The sequence below is a fragment of the Somniosus microcephalus genome, chromosome 11 (assembly GCF_052327205.1).
Source record: "Somniosus microcephalus isolate GS21.2 chromosome 11, FLI_Smic_1.0, whole genome shotgun sequence".
Classification (NCBI taxonomy): domain Eukaryota; kingdom Metazoa; phylum Chordata; class Chondrichthyes; order Squaliformes; family Somniosidae; genus Somniosus; species Somniosus microcephalus.
This window is the reverse complement of record NC_140997.1, coordinates 139,290,480-139,317,506: the sequence shown is the minus strand read 5'-3', so window position 1 is coordinate 139,317,506 and position 27,027 is coordinate 139,290,480. Positions and strand designations below refer to the sequence as shown.

Here is a 27,027-nt window from a genome sequence, read left to right as displayed (position 1 = left end):
ATCCCCACCAGGCGTGTTTTACGTGGGAAAAGGGTTAAACAGGCAAGGGCCTGTTAAAATGGGATAATGAAGGCTAATTAGTGCTGTTTAAGGGCCCGAAAGACCAGTCCATCAGACACACCTAGGTTAAAATGGCATGGAGGCGGGAACCAGGCGGGGGGGGTCCCGACCCCCAGGTTTCGCGATTTTAAACCCCCGCCCGCCTCGCGGCCCAATGAAAATCGAGACCATGTTCTCTGGATTATTAGTCCAGGCATCTGGATTACTAGCCAAGGCAGATAATGGGGTTGAGGCCCAGATCGGCCATGATCTAACTGAAAGGCAGAGCAGGCTCGAGGGTCTGAATGGCCTACTCCTGGTCTTCTGTTCCACTGTATATCCCACTCGTGGGATATGAGCTTAACTCACTAGTAACTTTGACGTTCATGAGCTATCTAAATTATATCCTTCATATACACACAACATACAAACATACGGAGTCTGGGGAGGCCCAAGGTATCCTTGTGGGTCCCAGGGGAGCACTCCTGCTCCTCCTGGCTCACAAGGAAATGTTAGAAATTAAAGCCACTTACCTGGCCCTCCTGTGCTCAGGTCCTGGCTACCGCTAGCTTTTGCAGGTGGGTAGGAGACTGCGCGGGCACCAGTCAGGCCCGTGGTAAAAATAGCGTGCATGTCCATTGAAATTGGGCCCCCGCTCCACTGGGATGGGTGACCTTCCCGTGCCTGAATTCAGCCAAGTTAAAATGGCAGGGGGCAGGAACAGGGTGCGATCTCCTCCTTCACTCCCACCATTTTAACCCCCCACTAGCATCGCTCCCCCCGGGGTTCAAATCGACACTGCTGTGTTATTCTGTGGACAGCACCACCTGCCTTTAGAAAGTTAAAACAATACGACATATTTGCAGCACTGTACAATCAGGAAGGTCATGCTGCACAGAATAAGGGTTTTTTAGTTCTTAACTGCACATGTCATGGAGCGTCCAATGAGCTGAAGGATTTCACGGCTGCTGTATTGGCCTTTGAGGTTGGCTGACTCTCCAGTGCAGTACTGAGAGAGTGCTGCACTGCTGGAGGTGCCGTCTGTTAGATAAGATGTTAAACCGAGGTCCCGTCTGCCTGCCCAGTGGTTCAGGCGGAACTTTAAAGAGCACAATTCGGACAAGAGCAGGGAGTTTGCTTGATGTCCTGGCTACCAATCCTTCCTCAACCAATACCATTGTCGTGTATTGATTGCAAGTTTGACACCAGTCAATACGGTAATGTAATGTGCATTGCATTACGGGAATTACCCGGGAAAATGGCAGTCGGCCATTTTTACGCAATAAAGTGAACATCGCAGTTAGAAGCCTGTCTGCCTGACTCTGATTTAATTCGACGTATCTACATGCTTGATTGAACGTATTAAAGCATAGTTACAACATTGGCGACGAGGATAACGAACGGAATCATTTTAGATAGGTAGTTGCCCAAGTTTTAGTTAACTAGGATGGAGAAGACCGGCATTCAAAATTTTGCATGCTTCGCCGAGCCAGCCACATTGGGTCCAAGATGGACGAGGTGGTTAACGTCTTTTGAGCTTTATGCCGACGGCAAAGGACTCATTATCGACGATACCTCTACAGGTGCCACAAAGCAGAGGAGAAGAGCTCTACTTCTACACCTAGCAGGACCAGATGTCCAGGATATCTTTTCGACTCTACCGGACACAGGAGAGCCAGCAGACTACACAGCGGCGGTTAGTGCTTTGAATCACTACTTCGTGCCCCAGGTCAACGCAGCATTTGCTAGACAGACTTTTCATAAGTTGTCCCAGAAGACAGGTGAGATTGTGCAACAATTTGCTACTCGCTTGCGGCAGGCTGCTAAAGACTGTGCTTTTGGGGGGGATGCGGATAATCAAATAAGAGACGCTATCCTGAGTCGGTGCATGTCAGCCTATGTGCGGAGGAAATTGCTAGAGGAAAGGCAAGGTCTAACGCTCGCCCGCACGTTACAATTGGCCTCACAATGTGAAAACGTCGAGGAGCAGATGTCAGCCATATCATGTACAGAGAAGGCGGAGACAGATACTGTTTGTCGTGTTACACAGAAAAGAGGGTATTATGCGAAAAGCTCGACAGAAAAACCAAAGGGAAATGGCGATAGGAACGAAAGGAAATGTTACAGATGTGGACACACAGACCACATGGGCAGAGATCCGAAATGCCCAGCACGCAGACAAACGTGTCATAAGTGCAAGGGAAAGGATCATTTCTCCAAAGTATGCCGCACAAAGGGTACAAAGAAACACAGTGTGAACAATGTAGAGGAACAAAATGACTTTGCATTTGCTGTTACTGGAAATAACATGACAGAGAGACTTACCTTTTGTGTGGGGGGAGTAAACCTGAGAATGTTAATTGACTCGGGTGCAACTAGTAATATGATAGATGAGAATACATGGGAAGGATTAAAGTCAGAACACATTAAGTGTCAGTCACATGTCCCTAAAACAGAGAGAAAGTTATTCTCTTATGCTTCTAGCTGACCACTGTCAGTTAAAGGTGTATTCACATGTGGGATTACAATAGGTAAGAGAACTGAGCAGGCGGAGTTCATTGTGGTTAAAGGCCATGGAGAGCCGTTGCTAGGAAGGGAGACAGCCATGAAACTGGGAGTTTTAAAAATAGGCGCAGATGTCTCAGCTGTGGTAGATGTAAGACAGCCACTAGAACAGCGGTATCCAAAGGTGTTCCAGGGAGTAGGAAGGCTGAACACAAAACAGATCAGTTTGTATATCGACCCACAAGTGAAGCCTGTGGCCCAGCCACTCAGGCGTATACCATTCAACTTAAGGGGTGCAGTAGAGGCCAAAATAAAAAAATTATCGAACCTGTAACTGGTCCCACCCCATGGGTAAATCCTGTGGTTATTGTACCAAAAGTGCATAAGGATGTAAGGTTATGCCTAGAAATGAGACGAGCAAACCAGGCAATAGTGAGGGAACGATATCCAATTCCCACCATTGATGAGACACTCCAAGGTATGAACGGCTCGACGGTGTTTAGTAAGCTAGACCTGAAATGGGGTTACCACCAGCTCGAACTGACCCCTGAGTCACGAGAAATCACAACGTTTGCAGTACATAGCGGAGTATACAGGTACAAGAGGCTGATATTCGGTGTATCTTCAGCTAGTGAGCAATATCAGCACGAGATAGCTAATGCCTTAGCTGGAATAGAGGGTGTTGAAAACATCTCAGACGACATTATCGTGCATGCACACGACCAGGAAACGCACGACAGACGCCTGCACGCTGTCATGACCAGACTAATGGAAAGTGGACTGACACTAAACTCAGAGAAGTGCCAATTCAACATGGACCGATTGATTTTCATGGGAATCCTGTTGTCTGAAAAGGGCATCGGACCAACAGCAGAGAGAGTGCGAGCAGTGGCAGAAGCTCGGGAACCAGAGAATGCTACAGAGGTGAGGAGTTTCTTGGGACTCGTTGGGTACAGTAGCAGATTCATCCCACAGTTTGCAACGCTATCAGAGCCACTGCGACGCCTGATGAGAAAAGACACACCATTTAAATTTGGATCACAACAGAGACAGCCATTCAGTGCACTCAAGGAAGAGTTGGCCAGAGCCGGCACTTTAGCATATTTTGATAAGGACGCACCAACCAAGGTGATAGCAGATGCCAGTCCTGTAGGTTTAGGCGCAGTACTAGTCCAGGACCAACAGGGACAAGAGGTGCCAATATGCTATGTAAGTCGTAGTTAAACAGACTGTGAGAGGAAATACTCTCAAACAGAGAGAGAGGCCTTAGCCCTTGTATGGGCTTGTGAGAGGCTGCATCCATATGTGTATGGCCGAAAATTTAACTTGGTAACTGACCATAAGCCATTACAAGTGATATACGGCCCACACTCTAAACCCTGTGCCCGTATAGAGAGATGGGTACTTAGATTACAGCCGTACGATTTTAAGGTGATACACATTCCAGGCAAGCAAAACATTGCAGACCCACTGTCACGATTGCTGGGGGAGACAGCAAAACAGGAGAGACATTCTCACGGCTCAGATGAATACGTGAGATTTGTAGCTGTGAGTGCGACACCAAAAGCACTCACTACTAGAGAGGTGGAGGAAGCCTCTGCTACCGACCCAGAGCTGATTGAGGTGCGGAAGGCAATCACAAACGGACATTTTGAGAACTGTAAAGCTTATGCAGCAATTGCAAATGAGCTGTGTGTAGTGGGGTACCTAGTTCTTCGGGGAACACGCATCGTGCTACCCACAGTGTTACACGCACGAGCCCTGGTGTTAGCAGATGAAGGACACTTGGGAATAGTTGGAACAAAGCAACATCTCAGAACCAAGGTTTGGTGGCCTGGCATGGACAAGGCAGCTGAAAAACACTGTAAAGCGTGCCACAGCTGTCAGATAGTAGCCAGACCCGACCCACCTGAACCGTTGAGACCAACACCATTACCGGAGGGCCCCTGGCAGGATGTAGCTATAGAATTACTGGGACCCTTGCCATCCAACCACTCCATTCTTGTGGTAGTTGATTATTATAGTTGCTACTATGAATACGACATCATGACCTCCACAACAACAGAGAAGGTTATTGATAGTTTAGAGTCAATCTTCAGCCGTCATGGTTTGCCAATCACCTGCAAATCTGATAATGGTCCCCAATTCAGATCTGAATTATTCAAAGAATACTGTGAAAACAACGGGATCAAACACCTGAAAACGACAGCAAAATGGGCTCAGGCTAACGGAGAAGTCGAGCGCCAGAATGCATCGCTGATGAAGAGAATCAGAATTGCTCAGTCAGAAGGACTAGATTGGAAACGTGAACTTAAAAAATATGTGACTGTGTACAGGAGCATTGACCATGCTACAACAGGAAAGAGCCCGGCAGAGCTGCTCTTTAAACGGAAAATGAGAGGAAAGCTGCCAGACATCACAGTCGCACGCAGACATGGCAGTACGTGACCGGGACACAGAACAAAAAGGCAAGTCCAAACTGTATGCAGATGAACAGCGGAGAACACAATACTCAGAGGTGGAAGTTGGCGACGCGGTGCTGGTACGGAAGGACAAAGTGGACAAGTTCACCACTCCTTTTAATGCCACACCCCACAAAGTTTTGAGTAAAACAGGGAGTCAAGTAGTAGTAGAATCTCCAGACGGAGCACGCTACTCGAGAAACACTACATTTGTGAAGAAATACAGAACCAATGGACCAAGGGAGACACTCCATGAGCAGAAGGAAACATGAGGGACTGAGGACAGTATAGTAGACCCTGACACACATACCACTGTGACACAGGCAATACCCACTGACACCAACATGTCAGACATACCCAATACAGGCAGACCTCAAAGGGTTAAAAGAAAACCCCAAAGACTGTCTGATTATGTCACAACATATAAACTGTGCAAGAACTGCATGGGTGATGTTAAATGTTTAAACCTGGGAATTATTTAGTTGTGTGGTAAGACACAAGTTTGTAAAAAGTTTATAAGCCAAATAAGTTATGCAGTGTTATTGTAAGCAACTGTTTGTAAACTTCAAGTTTGTTTCCAAGGAAAAGGGGGATGTCGTGTATTGATTGCGAGTTTGACACCAGTCAATACGGTAATGTAATGTGCATTGCATTATGGGAATTACCCGGGAAAACGGCAGTCGGCCATTTTTACGCAATAAAGTGAACATCGCAGTTAGAAGCCTGTCTGCCTGCCTCTGATTTAATTCGACGTATCTACATGCTTGATTGAATGCATTAAAGCATAGATACAACAACAAAAAAATTACCTGTTCGTGAGGTCTTGCTGTGCCCCAAAATGGCTGCTGAATTTGGTTACTTAATAACAGTCGTCACACTTCAGAGTATTCATTGTATGTGAAGGCATTTTGAGACTCTGTGCTATATAAATGCAAGTCTTTCTTTTCATATAAGCCCAGTGACAACTCCCAGATGGAGATCTCCCCCAGCCCACAGTCGAGTCATATCCTTGCTCTGCTATGAGGGAGATGCAGGTCCAATCCAATCTTGTTAAGCACAGTGTTCCTTTGCCAGGAGATGTTCTGCCTGAATTAGAATTGCTATAAACTGTAGTTGGAATTAGCCAGTTTGGTAATCTACCACAGCCCATTGCTTCAGCCGTTCAGGCTCAACAAGACTCATGCAGGGATCCTGCACAAAGCTGAATACATTCATCTGCCTCCTGCTGTTGCTGGATACATTTTGGCAGCTGGTTGATTATGTTTCATGTGTTTGGTATGTCCATTTAAAAAAAAATATAAGGTGGAGGAATGGGTGATTCAGTTGGTTAACATGCGGCCTTACAGCATCGGGAACTGAGTTCAACTACAGGTCCTACCTCCAATCAGTTTGAGAAAATCTCACCCTGCTTCCTGGTGGGTGTGGGCCAGATGGGATATAATTTAGGATACTGAAGAAGACTGTTAGGAAATTTGCAGGCCACAGCCCATCATGATGAAGGAATTTTTAGAGATTATAGGTAAGTGAACACAGCACTGATGCTTAAAAAGGTAGATAAACCAGAACCAGGCAACTCTTTAGCTTAACATTAATACCTGATGAAATAACGAATCTGTTCTAAGGGGTAAACCGGAGGAAACATAGAAGATAGGAGCAGGAATAGGCCATTCGGCCCCTCGAGCCTGCTCCACCATTCAATGAGATCATGGCTGATCATCCAAATTCAGTACCCTGTTCCTGCCTTCTCTCCATATCCCTTGATCCCTTTAGCCTTAAGAAATATATCCAACTCTTTCTTGAATACATTTAATGAATTGGCCTCAACTGCCTTCTTTCGTAGAGAATTCCACAGGTTCACCACTCTCTGGGCGAAGAAATTCCTCCTCATCTCGGTCCTAAATGGCTTACCCCTTATCCTTAGACTGTGACCCCTGGTTCTGGACTCCCCGACCATCGGGAACATCCTTCCAGCATCTAGTCTGTCTAGTCCTGTTAGAATTTTATAAGTTTCAATGAGATCCCCTCTCATTCTTCTAAACTCCAGCGAGTACAAGCCCAATCGACCCAATCTCTCCTCATACGTCATTTCTGCCATCCCAGGTATCAGCCTGGTGAATCTTCGCTGCACTCCTTCCATGGCAAGAACATCCTTCCTCAGATAAGGCGACCAAAACTGCACACAATACTCAAGATGTGGTCTCACCAAGGCCCTGTACAACTGCAGCAAGACATCCTTGTTCCTGTACTCGAACCCTCTCGCTACGAAGGCCAACATACCATTTGCCTTCTTAACCGCCTGCTGCACCTGCATGCTTACCTTCAGCGACTGGTGCACAAGGACACCCAGGTCTCGTTGCACTTCCCCTTCTCCCAATCTATTGCCATTCAGATAATAATCTGCCTTCCTGTTTTTGGAGTAAGTTTACAGCAATAATTTGATAAGCAGCCCGCAGGGATTTAGGAGAATATCTTGCCTGACAAATCTTCTTGACTTTGAGAATGCAACAAATAAAATAGCTAGTGGAACTCCCTACAATAGAGTTTATTTCAACTTTCAGAAAGATTTTGACACATTTTCACATGAAGAGCTCTTAATTCAACTAAAAGCTGCAAGAATATAGGGAAGAACGTGGGACTGAATAAGTCAGTTAACCAATAGGAATCAGTAGTCCTGAGAAGTGTTATCCCATTAGATACAGTACATGGTTAGATACAGAGTAAAGCTCCCTCTACACTGTCTCATCAAACACTCCCAGGGCAGGCGCAGCACGGGTTAGATACAGAGCAAAGCTCCCTCTACACTGTCCCATCAAACACTCCCAGGGCAGGTACAGCACGGGTTAGATACAGAGCAAAGCTCCCTCTACACTGTCCCATCAAACACCCCCAGGGCAGGCGCAGCACGGGTTAGATACAGAGCAAAGCTCCCTCTACACTGTCTCATCAAACACTCCCAGGGCAGGTACAGCACGGGTTAGATACAGAGTAAAGCTCCCTCTACACTGTCTCATCAAACACTCCCAGGGCAGGTACAGCACGGGTTAGATACAGAGTAAAGCTCCCTCTACACTGTCTCATCAAACACTCCCAGGGCAGGTACAGCACAGGTTAGATACAGAGCAAAGCTCCCTCTACACTGTCTCATCAAACACTCCCAGGGCAGGTACAGCACAGGTTAGATACAGAGCAAAGCTCCCTCTACACTGTCTCATCAAACACTCCCAGGACAGGTACAGCACGGGTTAGATACAGAGTAAAGCTCCCTCTACACTGTCTCATCAAACACTCCCAGGGCAGGCACAGCACGGGTTAGATACAGAGCAAAGCTCCCTCTACACTGTCTCATCAAACACTCCCAGGGCAGGCGCAGCACGGGTTAGATACAGAGCACAGCTCCCTCTACACTGTCCCATCAAACACTCCCAGGGCAGGCACAGCACGGGTTAGATACAGAGCACAGCTCCCTCTACACTGTCCCATCAAACACTCCCAGGGCAGGTACAGCACAGGTTAGATACAGAGTAAAGCTCCCTCTACACTGTCTCATCAAACACTCCCAGGGCAGGCGCAGCACGGGTTAGATACAGAGCACAGCTCCCTCTACACTGTCCCATCAAACACTCCCAGGGCAGGCGCAGCACGGGTTAGATACAGAGCACAGCTCCCTCTACACTGTCCCATCAAACACTCCCAGGGCAGGCACAGCACGGGTTAGATACAGAGCACAGCTCCCTCTACACTGTCTCATCAAACACTCCCAGGGCAGGCGCAGCACGGGTTAGATACAGAGCACAGCTCCCTCTACACTGTCCCATCAAACACTCCCAGGGCAGGTACAGCACGGGTTAGGTACAGAGTAAAGCTCCCTCTACACTGCCCCATCGAACACGCCCAGGGCATGCACAGCACGGGTTAGATACAGAGTAAAGCTCCCTCTATTCTGCTCCACCAATGCCTCAACCACACCCCAAGAATTGTACTCTGTACTCACCGGTATCATACTTCCATTTCTCATACTAGCCATCTTTTTTAATCAGCAACAGGCAGTTCCCTCTGTTTTTCCACTTACAGCCAGCCCAGTGTTAACCCTGTCACCCTGGATGGGATTCAAATCCACAGCCTGGTGTGAAAGGATACTATTTAACCCAACGCACCACAAGATCTTATTTGTGTTTTTGTCAGTAATCTAATTAACAGCGAAGTGGGGTTTGTTCCATTGGAATTCTGTATAATGAGCGTGAATGGGAAGAGGTTTGGTCCATTGGAATTCTGTATAATGGGAGTGAATGGGAAGAGGTTTGGTCCATTGGAATTCTGTATAATGGGGGAGTGAATGGGAAGAGGTTTGCTCCATTGGAATTCTGTATAATGAGAGTGAATGGGAAGAGGTTTGCTCCATTGGGATTCTGTATAATGGGAGTGAATGGGAAGAGGTTTGCTCCATTGGAATTCTGTATAATGGGAGTGAATTGGAAGAGGTTTGATCCATTGGAATTCTGCACAGATGAATGGGAAGTGGATTAGTCTGTTCTTGAATTGAGTACAAGTCTATCTGGCATTTCTGTATGTGAACAATTCAGTAAATATTTGTATAATGTGTTTCCCTTTTCTGTTTTCTTTCTCAGCGTCAAGCCAAGTATTCTGAAAACAAACTGAAGTGCACCAAGGCAAGGAATGACTACCTGCTTAACCTTGCAGCAACGAATGCTGCAGTGGCCAAATACTACATCCATGACGTCTCCGACCTGATTGACGTCAGTATTCTTTACTTTTCTGGTGAATTTTGTGCTTGTTAAGGTGAAGCACCCGGTGTCTGCATCAAGTGCTGCCAGGTCAGGGACACCTTGGGCAGAATGTCCCAAGGGTGTGTGTGTGTGTGTGTGTGTGTGTGTGCGTGTGAAATAAAAGAGATAACGAATGGTCACTGAGCTACAGTCCAGAGATGTGATGGAAATCTTGGCTGAGAAGGCTGATTTTGAGAAGGCTTTAAGTGTCAGCTGTGGCTCAGCGACAGCACTCTCGCCTCTGAGTCTGCGTTTTACACTATTGCCTAAAGTTAAAATTACCCCCTTTAAGTTTAACTACTTACCATGGTGAGACTGGAACTCACAACCTCTGGGTTGCTGGTTTAGTACCATAACACTACTGCACCTGCAACCACCAGGTTCCATACAACCTCACAGTACAGAAACAACAGGCACCGAGTTAGACCCCCCAGAGAAAAGGCTAGGCTCTTCCCACAACAGGCAGGGAACAGGAAGAAGCCAACTGGTTGTCACTGGTGGAGTCTGACAGTGCTCCCCATCCTCTGGGGATCTGTGCAAGGCAAGAAAGGGGAAGCCTTGCCTTTGTGGCAATACATGAGGATGGACCGATGAGCTGCAGCAAAGATGCCACCCTTTCTGGCTTTGGATTGTGAGTCTGGTCTTTGATTGGGGAAATTGTAAACTGGTCATTAAAGGTCTGTTGCTTTTCAATAGATGTCCATTCACTCCTGTGTCTCATGTTGGGACATTCATTAGTTATTAAGGTTTTCAATTATTTTTGATCAGCAACAAAAATAAAATCATCAGACCTCAAGCCATGATTCCGGCCTATTACGAATCTGTCCCCATTGGAATTAGAAGAAAGCCAAATTGAGTGGAACACCCTACAGACTGCTCCAACTCTGAAATTATTCAGGCCGTGACACCAAACGGCCCACAAAACCACCAGGGTACAGTTGAGCGCAGATAAGACCAGCTAATGAGATCAGATCCCTTTTAAGGCCAAATTCGTACTCTTCCTTGTTTTACAGTTGAATTGATCTCCCCGGAGGGGGAGAGGGGTGGCAGGGGGCTGTGCAATAGACTGTGCGAAGTGACTGTTACATCCTTCACAACTGGGCCAAAGATTTACTGCTTGAGAAAGAGTCCATGGGGCTAAAAGTTGGCCAGGTTACTGGTCCCAGTCATTGTATCGAGTTGGATTAGGTTCAATGTTCCCCTTCACTTTGTGCTGAACTTGAGGCTTTGTCCTTTCCCAGTTCCTCACTGGCAGTTTGCCCGTAGGCTGCCTGCTCTCTGCGGCCTCTGTTCTCCTCACAATAGTCTGCACGAGTTCACTTCCTTGTCTGTTTGCTGTGACTGAAAGCCCCAGATGGTTTTCCGCTTTTCTTTTCCTCTGTGAATTGTAACCCCCCTCCCTCCCGCCAACCACCCCCCCCACCCTGATTTTCTCAGAAGCACAAACCCAGCATTGTGCGACATATTCTGCTCTGGCTGCCAGGCACTACTGTGGAACCGACAAGAATATATGTGCCGAACAGGAATACACACACCTATGTAGCTGTGGTTACCATGGTAACCTGGATTTAAGTATAAAGCATTACATAGTGAATGACTGCACGCTCAAGGGTTACTTGGAGTTAAACTGCACTGGATAAATGTGCGTTTGTAGAGTGAGGTCCGAACACAATGGTACGGTATAGCGAGGGAGCATCTTTCTGCCTCAGTTCCACCCACCGCCCCCCCCCCCCGCCCAACATGTCCTCATTCAACACAAGAATTTTACTAAAGAAGGAGTTTTGCTCTTTGTGTTCCCTCTTCCCCCTCAGTAATCTATTTTATTCACGATCTCTGCCGTTCTTGTGTGAGGCAGGTTTCATTTACACCTCACTGGTTTGAACTGTACAGTGCAAGACGGGGTAAATCTAATCCTTGTGAGGATTCGGCAACCTTTGTAAAATTATGTTTTGTTTAAATAATTGGGAAATTGATTCCTGAATCCAGAAAAATATGTCTGTCTCCTGTTGCCACCCCGAAACCAGCCAGGTCTGGTTCCTAGACTCGTGAAAAAGTGTATCCATTGGCCAGGGCCCAGAAAACAGGATCTAAGTGACTCATTCATTAGTTTGGAGAAAGTCGGGCAGAATTTGCTGGGAGTGCAATGAATGTTGCACCCTGACCACAACAGCTTTCCCCCTACCTGAGCAGGCTTGTCATGTGTAATCGCTTTCATGGTGCACAGGCACAGATGATTCAAAAATGCATCGGGTTTCCCCAGTTATTCTTCAAAAACAGATTCCGCACGCCAGGGAGAAAGGGGTGCAGATCACAATGCCAGAGGGGAAACTCTGTGGGCTAGATTTTCGGGGAGCCGTCAGGCGGGGTTTCAGGCATGTCGGGGGGGGGGAAATCCCGAATTTGGGGGTCCCGACACCATCCCGCCCAAAGCCCCGCCCCACGTAAGTTTCAGGGGCGGCAGGTACCCGCCCCGCACTGGGACCCGCCGAAACCAGGCGGGAAGGGATTAGTGCCAATTAACTGCCTGTTAACAGGTAGTTAACAGGCAGTTTTTAGCCTAATCCCTATTTTGAGGGGTTTCGTGTGGGTTTCCCGACGGCTCCAAACCACGCCAGGTAGAGCAGGTGGGCCGTCGGGTTGAAGGAGTTGGAGGGGTCGCGATGTCGGCACTTAGGTGAGTGATGGGTGCATGAGTGTAAAGGTAAGTGTGTTTGGTGTGTCTAAAGTGTGTAAAGAACTTTTACTTACCTGTACTTACCTTAACAGCCTTTCTTCCTGCAGCCGTCGGGAGCGCATCACTCAGCCGGAACTTAAAGCTGAACGGCTGCGATCTGTCAAAGGTGACAGCCTTCAGTGTTGAGTGCCGGTGTGAGTTCTAAATGAGTCTGTGCAGAATGACTCATGTCAGAACTCAGACTGTCAGTGTTTCACAGCTTCAAACAGCTGTCAAATGCTGATATTTCATCTATCAAGGACTCTTGACAGATGAAATTTCAGTCTGTGATGTCACCTGTTGCCAGGTGGCCCTTAATTGGCCTGCTGAGCCCGCTGGGCGGGCTCAACAAGGTCAATCAAGGGGAAATTGCACAGATTGGCCGGACGTCGAAGTAGGCAGGTCAAAAACCCGAAAGGGGAAGTCCCGCTTTCTTCCCGACAGGTTCGGCAAAATCTACCCCTGTATCTTTTACAGGAGCATTTGGGCAGCTGTGAGGAGGTTCTGCCCGAGGAGGCCCATCAGCCGTCCTGCTGAGCATCATGAAGACGTCATGGGCAAGCGACACATTTCGATGTGGGTTCCGCCCTGGTTGACACCACGCGTTTGGCACAAAACAGGAAGGTTTTGCCAGGGACCTCTGAAACATCGGGGGGTCATTTTGACTGTGGGCAATAGTGTAAAACAGGCGACATCGGATCAGCCGTCCGTTGTACGCCTCTCCTGATTTTCAGAAACTGGGAGTGATGTACAACGGGCGGGTGATCCGATAACGCCTGTTCTACACCATCGCCGTCTTCCCAATGAGGGTGCTTTTAGGTTGATGCATGGTGTGATTGGCAGCTCCTTCAATCCCCTTCATGCACGTCTCTCCCTTCTCCCGGCTTGGTGTCTTTGGGGTAGATCTTAGCTTTGTGCGATAGTGTAAAACAGGTGGTAGAGAATCGACAGCCCGCTTTATATCGCTCCCGATGTTTTATTTCCATTGAAGTCATCAGGAGTGACGGGCTGCCGATTCTCTACCACCTGTTTTACATGCTCACACAAACTCAAGATCTGCCCCTTTCTCTTTGCCAGTGGAGGTTTGTAGGAGAGCTTCAAAGGGCAGCCCCATGCTGTAGTCCAGTGCACAATACGTGAGGTAATCTGTCAGTGTCCTGATTTACGTCATTCTTCCTCTTAGTTCTTTGTTTTTGGTAAGAGTTCCTATTGATTGTTATGTACAAAAGTACAGTATGTATATCAGATTAACAGCAACCCAAGTTTCAAATTCTGTTTTTGGGACGTGTCTCTCAACACCTGAATTTTGGTCCAGTATGGCTTCAGATGCAAGAGTCTGTTAAAAAGTAACCGTACATAGGTACCGAGCACCAGTGCTGGTGCCAGCCATTGTCTACATCCCACCTAGATTTTAAATTGGAGCTAATGACTATCTCGCTCCTGTCAGCTTGGCTCAGTTGGTAGCACTCTTGCCTCTTGAGTCAGAAGGTTATGGGTTCAAGCCCTACTATGGATTAAATACATAATTTAGGCGGCCACTTTAGTGTACTAATGTACTGAGGGAGCGCTGCACTGTCGGCTGTGCCATCATTGAGATGAGGCATTAAACTGAGGCACTGTCGGCCCTCTCAAGGGGGCATAAAAGATCTCTATTTTGAAGAAGAGCAGAGGAGTTCTCCTGGTGCCCTGTGCTTCACTCACACTGCTATTCCATCACACAGTGACCTGAATCTTCCTTCACTCACCCTGTTATTCCATCACACAGTGACCTGAATCTTCCTTCACTCACCCTGTTATTCCATCACACAGTGACCTGAATCCTCCTTCACTCACCCTGTTATTCCATCACACAGTGACCTGAATCCTCCTTCATTCACCTGTTATTCCATCACAAGTGACCTGAATCTTCCTTCACTCACCCTGTTATTCCACCACACAGTGACCTGAATCTTCCTTCACTCACCCTGTTATTCCATCACACAGTGACCTGAATCTTCCTTCACTCACCCTGTTATTCCATCACACAGTGACCTGAATCTTCGTTCACTCACCCTGTTATTCCATCGCACAGTGACCTCAATCTTCCTTCACTCACCCTGTTATGCCATCAAACAGTGACCTGAATCCTCCTTCATTCACCCTGTTATTCCATCACACAGTGACCTGAATCTTCCTTCATTCACCTGTTATTCCATCACACAGTGACCTGAATCTTCCTTCATTCACCTGTTATTCCATCACACAGTGACCTGAATCCTCCTTCACTCACCCTGTTATTCCATCACACAGTGACCTGAATCTTCCTTCATTCACCCTGCTATTCCATCACAAAGTGACCTGAATCTTCCTTCACTCACCCTGTTATTCCATCACACAGTGACCTGAATCCTCCTTCATTCACCCTGTTATTCCATCACACAGAGACCTGAATCTTCCTTCGTTCACCTGTTACTCCATCACACAGTGACCTGAATCTTCCTTCATTCACCTGTTATTCCATCACACAGTGACCTGAATCTTCCTTTGCTCACCCTGTTATTCCATCACACAGTGACCTGAATCCTCCTTCACTCACCCTGTTATTCCATCACACAATGACCTGAATCTTCCTTCACTCACCCTGTTATTCCGTTACGCAGTGACCTGAATCTTCCTTCACTCACCCTGTTATTCCATCACACAGTGACCTGAATCCTCCTTCATTCACCTGTTATTCCATCACACAGTGACCTGAATCTTCCTTCACTCACCCGGTTATTCCAACACACAGTGACCTGAATCCTCCTTCACTCACCCTGTTATTCCATCACACAGTGACCTGAATCTTCCTTCACTCACCCTGTTATTCCATCACACAGTGACCTGAATCCTCCTTCACTCACCCTGTTATTCCATCACACAGTGACCTGAATCCTCCTTCATTCACCTGTTATTCCATCACACAGTGACCTGAATCTTCCTTCACTCACCGTTATTCCATCACAAGTGACCTGAATCTTCCTTCACTCACCCTGTTATTCCACCACACAGTGACCTGAATCTTCCTTCACTCACCCTGTTATTCCATCACACAGTGACCTGAATCTTCCTTCACTCACCCTGTTATTCCATCACACAGTGACCTGAATCTTCGTTCACTCACCCTGTTATTCCATCGCACAGTGACCTCAATCTTCCTTCACTCACCCTGTTATGCCATCAAACAGTGACCTGAATCCTCCTTCATTCACCCTGTTATTCCATCACACAGTGACCTGAATCTTCCTTCATTCACCTGTTATTCCATCACACAGTGACCTGAATCTTCCTTCATTCACCTGTTATTCCATCACACAGTGACCTGAATCCGCCTTCACTCACCCTGCTATTCCATCACACAGTGACCTGAATCTTCCTTCACTCACCCTGTTATTCCATCACACAGTGACCTGAATCCTCCTTCATTCACCTGTTATTCCATCACACAGTGACCTGAATCTTCCTTCACTCACCCGGTTATTCCAACACACAGTGACCTGAATCTTCCTTCACTCACCCTGTTACTTCATCACACAGTGACCTGAATCTTCCTTCACTCACCCTGTTATTCCATCACACAGTGACCTGAATCTTCCTTCACTCACACTGTGATTCCATCACAGTGACCTGAACCTTCCTGCACTCACCCTGTTATTCCATCACACAGTGACCTGAATCTTTCTTTGCTCACCCTGTTATTCCATCACAGTGTCCTGAACCTTCCTTCACTCACCCTGTTATTCCATCACACACTGACCTGAATCTTCCTTCACTCACCCTGTTATTCCATCACAGTGTCCTGAATCTTCCTTCACTCACCCTGTTATTCCATCTCAGTGACCTGAATCTTCCTTCACTCACCCTGTTATTCCATCACACAGTGACCTGAATCGTCCTTCACTCACCCTGTTATTCCATCACACAGTGACCTGAACCTTCCTTCACTCACCCTGTTATTCCATCACACAGTGACCTGAATCTTCCTTCATTCACCGTTATTCCATCACACAGTGACCTGAATCTTCCTTCACTCACCCTGTTATTCCATCACACAGTGACCTGAATCGTCCTTCACTCACCCTGTTATTCCATCACACAGTGACCTGAATCTTCCTTCACTCACCCTGTTATTCCATCACACAGTGACCTGAATCTTCCTTCACTCATCGTTATTCCATCACACAGTGACCTGAATCTTCCTTCACTCACCCGGTTATTCCATCACACAGTGACCTGAATCTTCCTTCACTCACCCTGTTATTCCATCACACAGTGACCTGAATCGTCCTTCACTCACCCTGTTATTCCATCACACAGTGACCTGAATCTTCCTTCACTCACCCTGTTATTCCATCACACAGTGACCTGAATCTTCCTTCACTCACCGTTATTCCATCACACAGTGACCTGAATCCTCCTTCATTCACCTGTTATTCCATCACACGGTGACCTGAATCTTCCTTCACTCACCGTTATTCCATCACAAGTGACCTGAATCTTCCTTCACTCACCCTGTTATTCCACCACACAGTGACCTGAATCTTCCTTCACTCACCCTGTTATTCCATCACACAGTGACCTCAATCTTCCTTCACTCACCCTGTTATTCCATCACACAGTGACCTAAATCTTCGTTCACTCACCCTGTTATTCCATCACACAGTGACCTGAATCCTCCTTCATTCACCTGTTATTCCATCACACAGTGACCTGAATCTTCCTTCACTCACCGTTATTCCATCACAAGTGACCTGAATCTTCCTTCACTCACCCTGTTATTCCACCACACAGTGACCTGAATCTTCCTTCACTCACCCTGTTATTCCATCACAGTGACCTGAACCTTCCTGCACTCACCCTGTTATTCCATCACACAGTGACCTGAATCTTTCTTTGCTCACCCTGTTATTCCATCACAGTGTCCTGAACCTTCCTTCACTCACCCTGTTATTCCATCACACACTGACCTGAATCTTCCTTCACTCACCCTGTTATTCCATCACAGTGTCCTGAATCTTCCTTCACTCACCCTGTTATTCCATCTCAGTGACCTGAATCTTCCTTCACTCACCCTGTTATTCCATCACACAGTGACCTGAATCGTCCTTCACTCACCCTGTTATTCCATCACACAGTGACCTGAACCTTCCTTCACTCACCCTGTTATTCCATCACACAGTGACCTGAATCTTCCTTCATTCACCGTTATTCCATCACACAGTGACCTGAATCTTCCTTCACTCACCCTGTTATTCCATCACACAGTGACCTGAATCGTCCTTCACTCACCCTGTTATTCCATCACACAGTGACCTGAATCTTCCTTCACTCACCCTGTTATTCCATCACACAGTGACCTGAATCTTCCTTCACTCATCGTTATTCCATCACACAGTGACCTGAATCTTCCTTCACTCACCCGGTTATTCCATCACACAGTGACCTGAATCTTCCTTCACTCACCCTGTTATTCCATCACACAGTGACCTGAATCGTCCTTCACTCACCCTGTTATTCCATCACACAGTGACCTGAATCTTCCTTCACTCACCCTGTTATTCCATCACACAGTGACCTGAATCTTCCTTCACTCACCGTTATTCCATCACACAGTGACCTGAATCCTCCTTCATTCACCTGTTATTCCATCACACGGTGACCTGAATCTTCCTTCACTCACCGTTATTCCATCACAAGTGACCTGAATCTTCCTTCACTCACCCTGTTATTCCACCACACAGTGACCTGAATCTTCCTTCACTCACCCTGTTATTCCATCACACAGTGACCTCAATCTTCCTTCACTCACCCTGTTATTCCATCACACAGTGACCTAAATCTTCGTTCACTCACCCTGTTATTCCATCACACAGTGACCTGAATCCTCCTTCATTCACCTGTTATTCCATCACACAGTGACCTGAATCTTCCTTCACTCACCGTTATTCCATCACAAGTGACCTGAATCTTCCTTCACTCACCCTGTTATTCCACCACACAGTGACCTGAATCTTCCTTCACTCACCCTGTTATTCCATCACACAGTGACCTGAATCTTCCTTCACTCACCCTGTTATTCCATCACACAGTGACCTGAATCTTCGTTCACTCACCCTGTTATTCCATCGCACAGTGACCTCAATCTTCCTTCACTCACCCTGTTATGCCATCAAACAGTGACCTGAATCCTCCTTCATTCACCCTGTTATTCCATCACACAGTGACCTGAATCTTCCTTCATTCACCTGTTATTCCATCACACAGTGACCTGAATCTTCCTTCATTCACCTGTTATTCCATCACACAGTGACCTGAATCCTCCTTCACTCACCCTGTTATTCCATCACACAGTGACCTGAATCTTCCTTCACTCACCCTGTTATTCCATCACACAGTGACCTGAATCTTCCTTCATTCACCTGTTATTCCATCACACAGTGACCTGAATCCTCCTTCACTCACCCTGTTATTCCATCACAAAGTGACCTGAATCTTCCTTCACTCACCCTGTTATTCCATCACACAGTGACCTGAATCCTCCTTCATTCACCCTGTTATTCCATCACACAGAGACCTGAATCTTCCTTCGTTCACCTGTTACTCCATCACACAGTGACCTGAATCTTCCTTCATTCACCCTGTTATTCCATCACACACTGACCTGAATCTTCCTTTGCTCACCCTGTTATTCCATCACACAGTGACCTGAATCCTCCTTCACTCACACTGTTATTCCATCACACAATGACCTGAATCCTCCTTCACTCACCCTGTTATTCCATCACACAATGACCTGAATCTTCCTTCACTCACCCTGTTATTCCGTCACACAGTGACCTGAATCTTCCTTCACTCACCCGGTTATTCCAACACACAGTGACCTGAATCCTCCTTCACTCACCCTGTTATTCCATCACACAGTGACCTGAATCTTCCTTCACTCACCCGGTTATTCCATCACACAGTGACCTGAATCTTCCTTCACTCACCCGGTTATTCCAACACACAGTGACCTGAATCCTCCTTCACTCACCCTGTTATTCCATCACACAGTGACCTGAATCTTCCTTCACTCACCCTGTTATTCCATCACACAGTGACCTGAATCTTCCTTCACTCACCCTGTTATTCCATCACACAGTGACCTGAATCCTCCTTCATTCACCTGTTATTCCATCACACAGTGACCTGAATCTTCCTTCACTCACCGTTATTCCATCACAAGTGACCTGAATCTTCCTTCACTCACCCTGTTATTCCACCACACAGTGACCTGAATCTTCCTTCACTCACCCTGTTATTCCATCACACAGTGACCTGAATCTTCCTTCACTCACCCTGTTATTCCATCACACAGTGACCTGAATCTTCGTTCACTCACCCTGTTATTCCATCGCACAGTGACCTCAATCTTCCTTCACTCACCCTGTTATGCCATCAAACAGTGACCTGAATCCTCCTTCATTCACCCTGTTATTCCATCACACAGTGACCTGAATCTTCCTTCATTCACCTGTTATTCCATCACACAGTGACCTGAATCTTCCTTCATTCACCTGTTATTCCATCACACAGTGACCTGAATCTTCCTTCATTCACCTGTTATTCCATCACACAGTGACCTGAATCTTCCTTTGCTCACCCTGTTATTCCATCACACAGTGACCTGAATCCTCCTTCACTCACCCTGTTATTCCATCACACAATGACCTGAATCTTCCTTCACTCACCCTGTTATTCCGTCACGCAGTGACCTGAATCTTCCTTCACTCACCCTGTTATTCCATCACACAGTGACCTGAATCCTCCTTCATTCCCCTGTTATTCCATCACACAGTGACCTGAATCTTCCTTCACTCACCCGGTTATTCCAACACACAGTGACCTGAATCTTCCTTCACTCACCCTGTTACTCCATCACACAGTGACCTGAATCTTCCTTCACTCACCCTGTTATTCCATCACACAGTGACCTGAATCTTCCTTCACTCACACTGTGATTCCATCACAGTGACCTGAATCTTCCTGCACTCACCCTGTTATTCCATCACACAGTGACCTGAATCTTTCTTTGCTCACCCTGTTATTCCATCACAGTGTCCTGAACCTTCCTTCACTCACCCTGTTATTCCATCACACACTGACCTGAATCTTCCTTCACTCACCCTGTTATTCCATCACAGTGTCCTGAATCTTCCTTCACTCACCCTGTTATTCCATCTCAGTGACCTGAATCTTCCTTCACTCACCCTGTTATTCCATCACACAGTGACCTGAATCTTCCTTCCCTCACCCTGTTATTCCATCACAGTGTCCTGAATCTTCCTTCACTCACCCTGTTATTCCATCACACACTGACCTGAATCTTCCTTCCCTCACCCTGTTATTCCATCACAGTGTCCTGAACCTTCCTTCACTCACCCTGTTATTCCATCACACACTGACCTGAATCTTCCTTCACTCACCCTGTTATTCCATCACAGTGTCCTGAATCTTCCTTCACTCAGCCTGTTATTCCATCTCAGTGACCTGAATCTTCCTTCACTCACCCTGTTATTCCATCACACAGTGACCTGAACCTTCCTTCACTCACCCGGTTATTCCATCACACACTGACCTGAATCTTCCTTCACTCACCCTGTTATTCCATCACACAGTGACCTGAATCCTCCTTCATTCACCCTGTTATTCCATCACAGTGACCTGAATCTTCCTTCACTCACCCTGTTATTCCATCACACAGTGACCTGAATCTTCCTTCATTCATCTGTTATTCCATCACACAGTGACCTGAATCTTCCTTCATTCACCCTGTTATTCCATCACACAGTGACCTGAATCTTCCTTCATTCATCTGTTATTCCATCATACAGTGACCTGAATCTTCCTTCACTCACCCTGTTATTCCATCATACAGTGACCTGAATCTTCCTTCACTCACCCTGTTATTCCATCACACAGTGACCTGAATCTTCCGTCACTCACCCTGTTATTCCATCACACAGTGACCTGAAACTTCCTTCATTCACCCTGTTATTCCATCACAGTGTCCTGAATCCTCCTTCACTCACCCTATTATTCCATCACACAGGGTCCTGAATCCTCCTTCACTCACCCTGTTATTCCATCACACAGTGACCTGAATCCTCCTTCACTCACCCTGTTATTCCATCACACAGTGACCTGAATCCTCCTTCACTCACCCTGTTATTCCATCACACAGTGTCCTGAATTCTCCTTCACTCACCCTGTTATTCCATCACACAGTGACCTGAATCTTCCTTCACTCACCCTGTTGTTCCATCACACAGTGACCTGAATCTTCTTTCATTCACCCTGTTATTCCATCACACAGTGACCTGAATCCTCCTTCACTCACCCTTTTATTCCATCACACAGTGACCTGAATCTTCCTTCACTCACCCTGTTATTCCATCATACAGTGACCTGAATCTTCCTTCACTCACCCTGTTATTCCATCATACAGTGACCTGAATCTTCCTTCACTCACCCGGTTATTCCATCACACAGTGACCTGAATCTTCCTTCACTCACCCTGTTATTCCATCACAGTGACCTGAATCTTCCTTCACTCACCCTGTTATTCCATCACACAGTGACGTGAATCTTCCTTCACTCACCCTGTTATTCCATCACACAGTGACCTGAATCTTCCTTCACTCACCCTGTTTTTCCATCACACAGTGACCTGAATCTTCCTTCACTCACCCTGTTATTCCATCACAGTGTCCTGAATCTTCCTTCACTCACCCTGTAATTCCATCACAGTGTCCTGAATCTTCCTTCACTCACCCTGCTATTCCATCTCAGTGACCTGAATCTTCCTTCACTCACCTTGTTATTCCATCACACAGTGACCTGAATCTTCCTTCACTCACCCTGTTATTCCATCACACAGTGACCTGAATCCTCCTTCATTCACCCTGTTATTCCATCACAGTGACCTGAATCTTCCTTCACTCACCCTGTTATTCCATCACACAGTGACCTGAATCTTCCTTCATTCATCTGTTATTCCATCACACAGTGACCTGAATGTTCCTTCACTCACCCTGTTATTCCATCACACAGTGACCTGAATCTTCCTTCATTCATCTGTTATTCCATCATACAGTGACCTGAATCTTCCTTCACTCACCCTGTTGTTCCATCACACAGTGACCTGAATCTTCCTTCACTCACCCTGTTATTCCATCACACAGTGACCTGAATCTTCCTTCACTCACCCTGTTATTCCATCACACAGTGACCTGAATCTTTCTTCACTCACCCAGTTATTCCATCACAGTGTCCTGAATCTTCCTTCACTCACCCTGTTATTCCATCACAGTGACCTGAATCTTCCTTCACTCACCCTGTTATTCCATCACACAGTGACCTGAATCCTCCTTCATTCACACTGTTATTCCATCACACAGTGACCTGAATCTTCCTTCACTCACCCTGTTATTCCAACACACAGTGACCTGAATCTTCCTTCACTCACCCTGTTATTCCATCACACAGTGACCTGAATCTTGCTTCACTCACACTGTTATTCCATCACACAGTGACCTGAATCTTCCTTCACTCACCCTGTTATTCCAACACACAGTGACCTGAATCTTCCTTCACTCACCCTGTTATTCCATCACGCAGTGACCTGAATCTTCCTTCACTCACCCGGTTATTCCATCACACAGTGACCTGAATCTTCCTTCACTCACCCTGTTATTCCATCACACAGTGACCTGAATCTTCCTTCACTCACCCTGTTATTCCATCACACAGTGACCTGAATCCTCCTTCACTCACCCTGTTATTCCATCACACAGTGACCTGAATCTTCTTTCATTCACCCTGTTATTCCATCACACAGTGACCTGAATCTTCCTTCACACCCTGTTATTCCATCACACAGTGCCCTGAATCCTCCTTCACTCACCGTTATTCCATCACACAGTGTCCTGAATTCTCCTTCACTCACCCTGTTATTCCATCACACAGTGTCCTGAATCCTCCTTCACTCACCGTTATTCCATCACAGTGTCCTGAATCCTCCTTCACTCACCCTGTTATTCCATCACAGTGTCCTGAATCCTCCTTCACTCACCCTGTTATTCCATCACACTGTGTCCTGAATCTTCCTTCACTCACCATGTTATTCCATCACAGTGTCCTGAATCTTCCTTCACTCACCCTGTTATTCCATCACAGTGACCTGAATCTTCCTTCACTCACCCTGTTATTCCATCACAGTGACCTGTATCCTCCTTCACTCACCCTGTTATTCCGTCACAGTGTCCTGAATCCTCCTTCACTCACCCTGTTATTCCATCACACAGTGACCTGAATCTTCCTTCACTCACCCTGCTATTCCATCACACAGTGACCTGAATCTTCCTTCATTCTTCTGTTATTCCATCACACAGTGACCTGAGTCTTCCTTCACTCACCGTTATTCCATCACACAGTGACCTGAATCCTCCTTCACTCACCCTGTCATTCCATCACACAGTGACCTGAATCTTCCTTCATTCTTCTGTTATTCCATCACACAGTGACCTGAATCCTCCTTCACTCACCCTGTTAATCCATCACACAGTGACCTGAATCTTCCTTCACTCACCCTGTTATTCCATCACAGTGACCTGTATCCTCCTTCACTCACCCTGTTATTCCGTCACACAGTGTCCTGAATCCTCCTTCACTCACCCTGTTATTCCATCACACAGTGACCTGAATCCTCCTTCACTCACCCTGTTAATCCATCACACAGTGACCTGAATCTTCCTTCACTCACCCTGTTATTCCATCACAGTGTCCTGAATCTTCCTTCACTCACCCTGCTATTCCATCACACAGTGACCTGAACCTTCCTTCATTCTTCTGTTATTCCATCACACAGTGACCTGAGTCTTCCTTCACTCACCGTTATTCCATCACACAGTGACCTGAATCCTCCTTCACTCACCCTGTTATTCCATCACACAGTGACCTGAATCTTCCTTCACTCACCCATTTCTGTGCTTTCCTCGCAGTGCTCTGATTTGGGATTCCATGCCAGCCTGGCTCGCACTTTCAGGACATTCCTCTCAGCAGAATATAACCTGGAAACGTCTCGGCACGAGGGACTGGATATCATCGAGAATGCTGTGGACAACCTGGACGCCCGCAGTGACAAGCACAAGGTCATGGACATGTACAATCAAATCTTCTGTCCACCCACCAAGTTTGAATTCCAGCCACACATGGGAGACGAGGTACGTTGCTATTAGTCAGGTTCAAGTGAGATTGACATAAAGGAGGCATAAAGATCTTTAATTTGTAGTTCACCTATTTAGTACGCTTGTTTGCCTTTTGGCTGTTGCAGTCACTGAAAGAGTGGAGGATGGGGCCTATTGCCAACTTCTGGAGAAAAGCACAGTTGTGTATGTGATAGTGATGCACTCGCTGTATTGTTTTTCTCTCCTCCTTTCTTGCTCTTGAGAAGGTGCCTCTCTCTGATACTTCTCGGGAGGACAATAAGACGCTTCCTCTAGTCTGTTGTTGGTCACTCCCTATCTGGTGCTCCAGACTGGGGCTAATGGCCATCTAATGCATCAACCATTTTACATCTGTGCTCTATAGATTTGCCAGCTCTCCAGGATTGCCAGGGACATTGAAACAAATTGTGTGCTTTTTTTTCATTTTCTTTGAACACTTTTGTTTATTAGTTATAAAGATTTTGGAGCTGGGGGAAAGGCTGTTTGACTGGCGTGGCAATCGGAGGTGGGAGGACTTTTTTAAAATTCACTTGTGGGATCTGGGCGTCACTGGTAAGGCCAGTATTTGTTGCCCATCCCTAGCTGCCCTTGAGAAGGTGGTGGTGAGCCGCCGCCTTGAACCGCTGCAGTCCGTGTGGTGAAGGTACTCCCACAGTGCTGTTAGGTAGGGAGTTCCAGGATTTTGACCCAGCGACGATGAAGGATCGCTGATATACTTCTAAGTCAGGATTGTGTGTGACTTGGAGGGGAACTTCGACGTGGTGGTGTCCCCATGCGCCAGCTGCCCTTGTCCTTCTAGGTGGAAGAGGTCACGGGTTTCGGAGGTACTGCCGAAGAAGCCTTGACGAGTTGCTGCAGTGCATCTTGTAGATGGTACACACTGCAGACATGGTGCGCCAGTGGTGGAGGGAGTGAATGTTTAAGGTGGTGGATGGGGTGCAATCAAGCTGGCTGCTTTATCCTGGATGGTGTCGAGCTTCTTGAGTGTTGTTGGAGCTGCACTCATCCAGGCAAGTGGAGAGTATTCCATCACACTCCTGACTTGTGCCTTGTAGATGGTGGAAAGGATTTGGGGAGTCAGGAGGTGAGACACTCACCGCAGAATACCCAGCCTCTGACCTGCTCTTGTTGCCACAGTATTTATGTGGCTGGTCCAGTTAAGTTTCTGGTCAATGGTGACCCCCAGGATGTTGATATTGGGGGATTCGGCGATGATAATGCCGTTGAGTGTGAAGGGGCAGTGGTTAGACTCTCGCTTGTTGGAGATAGTCATTGCCTGGTACTTGTGTGGCGCAAATGTTACCTGCCATTTATCAGCCCATGAACGTCGTCCAGGTCATGTTGCATGCGGGCATGGACAGTTTCATTATCCGAGGAATTGTGAATGGCGCTGAACACTGTGCAGTCATCAGCGAACATCCCCATTTCTGACCTTATGTCGGAGGGAAGGTCATTGATGAAGCAGCTGATGTGATGAAACCTCCAGGGATGCGTCCAATCAGAGTTGGCGACCCTCATGCTCAATCCTCGGTCTTTTTCTCTGCAGCCAAGAACCGAGCATTTTTATTTCCACAATAACCCGCTTCTGATCAGCATGATGCCATGGACTGGGGCAACTGGAGCTTTCAAGACTGAGATCAATAGGTTTTTGCAGGATAAGTGTGGCAAGGGATATGGAATAAAGGCGAGTAAATGGAGTTGAGGTGCAGATCAGCCATGATCTAATTGAATGGTGGCCGAATGCCCTAGTCCTGTTCCTATGAACTGTTCGACTGAGAAATCCGTTCTACTCCAGCAATACTTGTCTCAGAAAGAATCTTTATTCTGTAAACTGTGACTGCATCTCCGCTACAGAGCTGTGCTTTGCTGTAAGGCCACGCTTTACCGCAGGGACGGTTCAACTCGCACTTAACCCTTGCGATGCCACAGAAGAGTTTATTCACCCAACTGTGGTTGGGCTGCGGGGGGTGCCGATGAGTCTACCGCTCATAACTAAGACCGCCTACTTCCACCTCCGTAACATCGCCCGTCTCCGCCCCTGCCTCAGCTCATCTGCTGCTGAAACCCTCATCCATGCCTTTGTTACCCTTAGACTTGACTATTCCAAAGCACTACTGGCTGGCCTCCCATGTTCTACCCTATGTAAATGTGAGGTCATCCAAAACTCAGCTGCCCATGTTCTAACTCGCACCAAGTCTCGTTCACCCATCACCCCTGTGCTCGCTGACCTACACTGGCTC

General features: G+C 46.9%; 1 protein-coding gene across 3 annotated transcripts in view; it reads left to right on the top strand.

Annotated features, from left to right (window-relative positions):
- The window catches only part of srgap3 (SLIT-ROBO Rho GTPase activating protein 3), a 438,498-nt gene that overhangs the window by 294,221 nt on the left and 117,250 nt on the right, over window positions 1-27,027 (top strand). For all 3 annotated transcript variants that reach the window (XM_086001322.1, XM_086001321.1, XM_086001323.1), the window contains exons 6-7: window positions 9,632-9,760; window positions 24,563-24,784. In XM_086001322.1, coding sequence (XP_085857448.1) covers window positions 9,632-9,760; window positions 24,563-24,784 — 351 coding nt within the window. The remainder of the gene's footprint in view (window positions 1-9,631; window positions 9,761-24,562; window positions 24,785-27,027) is intronic.